General features: G+C 41.5%; 1 protein-coding gene across 1 annotated transcript; it reads right to left on the reverse strand.

Moving 5' to 3' along the window:
* Positions 1–397: 397 nt before the first annotated feature.
* Positions 398–4,478, reverse strand: LOC141432981 (uncharacterized). The gene is made up of 3 exons (XM_074094821.1): positions 4,377–4,478; positions 1,438–1,642; positions 398–600 (listed from the first exon to the last, which is right to left on the reverse strand). Exons 1-3 carry the CDS (start codon positions 4,476–4,478, stop codon positions 398–400), a joined length of 510 nt encoding a protein of 169 aa, XP_073950922.1.
* Positions 4,479–5,490: the final 1,012 nt, after the last annotated feature.

A 5,490-nucleotide genomic window follows, 5' to 3' on the forward strand; every position in this document is an offset into this window, starting at 1 on the left:
TTTGTTTGTACTTTTTATTGTACAAAAAGAAAATACAAATAGGTTACAAAAACAGTGTAAAGTAAGTCTTTATATAGGCTGCGTTTTTACCAAAGATGTGCGAGGATGTGTTGCAAAGAAGGTGTTTTTAACCCCCGACGCAAAAAGAGGGGTGTTATAAGTTTGACCGCTATGTGTGTCTGTATGTCTGTGTGTGTGGGTTCAACTTTTTGTTGATTAGGTTATAGGTTCCGTGTTTCCACCTCGCTCGCTCCGCTCAGCTGTTTCCACCAGAGATGTGCTGTATGCGAAGATAGGTAAATGAAGCGTTTCTATTGGTTCATGAAAAACACATCCCGCGCAACACGTCCTCGCACATCTTTGGTCAAAAATTGTCATAATCCACAGTGACACGGTCCTAACGTGTCAAGATATTGCTCTCTGCTGCCCTCTGCTGTACTAACTTGTACTTAATCCTGAGCGGTTTCTTCTCTTGTCTGTCGACATATCCGTTATCGTGGTAGGGCTGCTCTTCATAATGCTGGAAGGTATACTTCTCCGGCGCCTCTTTGCTGTCCACTATGTACTTGGTATCAGGTAAACCATTGCCGTATTTAACACCTGGAACAGCACAATTATCAGCTTTTTTAACAAGCTTATATTGGCTTCTCGGGAAACAATAATGTACAACTTGGAATGTACGCGCAATAATGTAATTGCTTCCGATTATCATGTCGTACAATAACATGGTCGCGCATTATCAGGGCGTACAAAATATTGTGCGTGCTGTAATTTACGACGTGATAATCTGAATCCAATAGATTCGGATGACCATAGATTTGTGTTAGGTTGTGTTAGGTCCAATTGCGACCACAATGCGCGAGCCGAGCGAGCGTAGCGAGCGTGCCACAGTAGCGGCCGGCGAAGCACCAGGACCAATTTAAGTTATTTTCTACTAAATTTATTAATATTCGCTGTACACAAACAATGAGGGCTATTGCGTATGAATTCGCCGTTAGAGGCGCTAATGTAGCGTGAGGTCTCCGAAATGTCAAATCTCATAGTTTTTGGGTGAGCTACGCAATAGCCGCGTATTGCAATTATGCGTTCCGGGGCAATGAATGTCTGTGTTTTGAGACAATTTTGTCTTTCGGAAACTTTTGTCCTCCCTTTTTTCGAACAAAACGGGACTACGCAACACTGTGGCATGCTCGATATTTTTATGGTACGGTTTTAAGGTGTAATAAATATGATTTGAATCTTAACTTTGTTTTCACACCCGTAATAACAGACTTTGAAAGCACCACTTAAAAACCTCACGCAACAGTGGCGCTATCTAGAAAGACAAAAAACGATAGCCCTCATTGGACATAAGCACGGATTATCATGCCCTGCTGAGCGTGCCATTGTTTGAACATGCGTTACAACAACCGTGGAGTGGAAGCTACAAGCACTCACCCTGCGCTACATATCTGTTGTCATAAACCACCTCCTTGTTGTCGATATAGAATTTGTCTGCATATATCTTCTCCTCCATATACTCGTCCGGCTGGGCCATATGCATTATCGGTTTGGGCAGAGTCAGTTTTAGAGATTTCTTGGGCGCCGGTGGCTTCTTTATTTGAGCTTTGGTTGGTGACACGTGATTTTTCAGTTTGAAATCCTGTTGACAAAGATTCATGTTATTCGTAAAAAGTTAATCATGAGCTTAGTCTGTGCGACAAATATGTATGTTTCATGCAGAAACGCAAGGTGCGTAGCAAATTGACAAAACTTGGAAAAATTCCTTTTCACTTCTCATGCTCGTAAAGTTCGTGTTTATGCTGGATCTAGGCGACATAAAATGACTTTTTATGCTCTAGTGCATAAAATAAAATCTTCGTCTAAAACCAACTTAAGACCAAGGTAATCAGGTGTCAACAGCCACAAACAAAAAAGTTTCTGTATATTTTTTAAATAATTTATAATTTATATAAAACAAAAATCATTCAAATCAATCATACTTAAATCAGTAAATAAAAAAATGCATTATTATAATAATGCATATAAAATAAAAGGTATATAGAAAGCGAATAATTGTTTCCCCTGTTGCTATTTCATTTCCTCGCCATCGAAGTGAAAAGCAGAGTGTAAAATTCGAGCATTAAACCCATTTTCCCCTCGGCGTATCTATCCACCCTCGCCGTACCGGCTCGGGTGGCTAAATGAACGCCTCGGCTGAAATGGCTCGTTTATGCTCTTGTTGTACAATCTACTATTTATACGTAGTCCAAACTGATTTTCATAGTAAATTCAAGTGTAAAAATTATGTATCTAATCGAATCACTCCAAAAATATGTTACCTTGGCCTCATTACGTCGACATAAGAAGCCGTGGTACAGTCACGTCACCAGCACCAACACAACAAGCGTGCATAAATTGTGATACGACTCTATTTCTAGGGCGGAAGCATGTCGGATATTTTTGCACGCGCCGCTGTGGCAGATATTAATGCTGTGACTGTACATATTTTTGAAAAGTTGAATAAGTTCATATTTTGTTTACAGTTGCGTGCTTTTAAGAGAGCTTAAATAACTGATTTAAGTAGTACATACAGAATTATTAGAATTAAATATAGTCAAGGCATATGTTTTGTGTGTGTGTGTGTGTGTTGTGTGTGTGTGTGTGTGTGTGTGTAATGTGTGTGTGTGATGTTATAGTATCCTGAGACCTAAGAACAAACGTTGAGCATGTTTTCTGTTTGATCATATGACAGAGTCATAAGCCATTTCCTGATCATGTAAGTCGCCTTAGACGTTGCACAATTCTTTATGTCCACGTTCCTACAGACTACTTATATATAAATGGATGGATAAACATCGGAGATCTCCTCGCCAGCGCAGATCTAACTCTCGGAACTGGCACCTTATAAAGTCGTCTTTCCAAAGCTGATTATGGAACGGGGATTTCACCACAGCGTTGTGAGTACGCACGACTGCTCTCGATATAAAGAGTTGTCTGACCCTCAGCAACTGACACTCCCTATAAAGACTGTCAGTGGGATAGCGGAAAGGCTTCCTAAGCATAACTTTAATGACGGCACGTTGAGCACGTTCAACGTCTATTAAAAAGGTCTTGCAGGCACTGCCCCAGAGACAGACACAGTACTGAATAACAGATTGACACAAAGCAAAGTACACTTGATAAAGAACACTAGTCGGTGCCACCCCCTCAAACGCCTAAAGAAACACGACCTTTCTCACTCTCCCTGCAAGGATCCCTATATGTTCCTTAAAAGATAGGCGTGGTCAACTATAAGCCCCAAGTATTTTATCGAGGCGCGTCTCGTAATGCTTGCACAAGAACAGGAAGAGCCTGATTCGCTGCATATGTGGAAATAAGTCTAAATTCGTCTGAAGGACTTGTGGTCATGTTTTTGAAGAAGGGAACATAATGAGTTTTGCCAACGTTCAATGTAAGTAAATTATAATAGCCAGTTAGCTACCTCCCTTAACCCGGAATTGGCCGCAGAGTACGTTTCCTGCCATGTACTTCGGTAAAAAGAATGGCAGTATCATCCGCGTAACAAATAACTTCAGAATTTGGGATTTGTAGCTGCAGCAGATCGTTGATATACAAAGTAAGAGGATAGGTCCGAGTATGCTGCCCTGAGGTACACCAAAAGATACTGGAAGCGTGCCCACTGACAGTGTGTCCACATTTTACTAACTGTCGTCTGTCTGTCAAGTAACTGTCGAACCAATCAAGGGAACGCCTCTAATGCCCATCGCATGAATTTTTCGAAGCAGTATATCGACTGAGATGGTATCAAAGGCCTTTGCTAAGTCCAGAAACACTCCTAGGCACTTTTTTCCAGCATCCAAATTTGCTGCAATTGTGTTGGCAAGTAAAACTGTAGCGTCTTCTGTGGACTTGCCAGGCCTGAATCCGAATTGTTTCTCTGAGATCAATGAATTTTTATCTATAAACTGAGTGAGTCGAATGTTAACAATTTTTTCCAGGATTTTCGAGAAGATACATAGAAGAGAGATAGGACGGTAATTTTTTGGTGTACTCTTGGGTCCATTTTTGTAATTGGTGAGACAATGGCCAGCTTCCAGCAATCAGGAAAGCACCCTTTTGGGAGACTAAGGTTAATGATGTAGGTAAGCGGTTTCAAGATTATATCTTTAATCTCCGCGATCAGTAGTGGTTTACAGCCATCAAAGCCAGGGCACTATCCGGCTTAAGTTGATTGATCAGACGTTCTACCTCATGAATAGTAGTGGGAGACATGAAGAACGAATTTGGGGTAATCTTACTAGGGACAAATTTGCCAGCAAGCGAAGACTGTTTCGGAGAGCTTACTTAGTATTTGTTCAGCAGTATCTCGCCAGTTCTGGAAAAGTGTATATTACAGATATCGAGGACTTCTCCGCAGATTCTGCAATTTTGATCAACTCTCCATAATCACGGCCCTTGCCCGGACTTTCACAGACTGTTTTTATTAATTTCCACATCTTACGGGGATTGTTTCTGCATTCAGTGAATTGCTTACTCTGGTACTGGTTTTTGTTGTAAAGAAGGTTGTCACAGAAATTTCTATAACGCGGTATATATTTTGCGCATAATTGGGTCATCGGGAGCAGCCCTCGCCCGACTGTGCAGCCTGTCCCTATGTTTTATACACTTAATGAGCCCTGGTGTGATCCAGGTTTTAGATTGAATTTTGTACGACTAGTTTTAATTATATGGTGTGTTTTTTAATGCTGATGATATCAAGTCAGTAAATCTAGCAGACGCGTGTGACTTCAGAGCAGTTAGTCACTTGAGTCCAGTCACCGAACTCAGTTCCTGTGCCACTTTCGCGAAATCTGTCTTAGGTGCCCATCGTCACGGCTTCTGGCTGCGGCAAGAGAGTGAAGACCTGCCATTGCCATCTCATGATCGGAGACTGAGCATTTACACAACTCCAGAGGCGAGGCTTTTGATTTTACAAAGATGTGATCTATGCAAGAATCCCTCTGTTGGCAACGTGATAGCTGGAATTAGGCCATGAGAGCACATAGACACATGTATTCTGCACAATGGTTGCCTGAGGTTTCAGAGATATCGATTGATATCACCAGCAACCATGATTTGATTGAATTTTGTATTACTCAGGACCGCATCCAGCGAGTTCAAAAAACCGTTTGTGTTGGTGAAGGAAGGTGACCTGTATATAGCCAGAATAGAATCTCCCCACCAATGTCAACTCTAAGGCAATTAGCATCTTCAAAGGGCGGTTCAGTAACCGATGCTGAGAGTGTCTCTCGGACGTAAACAAACAACCCCACCACTTTTGTTGATATATTTTCAGTGCTATAGGATTGATACCAGGAAGTTGTCAATAGTAAACCCTCACTCAACCAGCACTCTGTGAGAGCAATCACGTCGTAATTGATGTTCAGGCGTTGAGGGAGACCACGAGGAGTCAAAATTTCTTTGCATGCTTCTAATATTTAAGGTTAGGTTTGAAAGTATATTTAGGAG

Source organism: Choristoneura fumiferana, chromosome 11 (genome assembly GCF_025370935.1).
Source record: "Choristoneura fumiferana chromosome 11, NRCan_CFum_1, whole genome shotgun sequence".
Taxonomy (NCBI): domain Eukaryota; kingdom Metazoa; phylum Arthropoda; class Insecta; order Lepidoptera; family Tortricidae; genus Choristoneura; species Choristoneura fumiferana.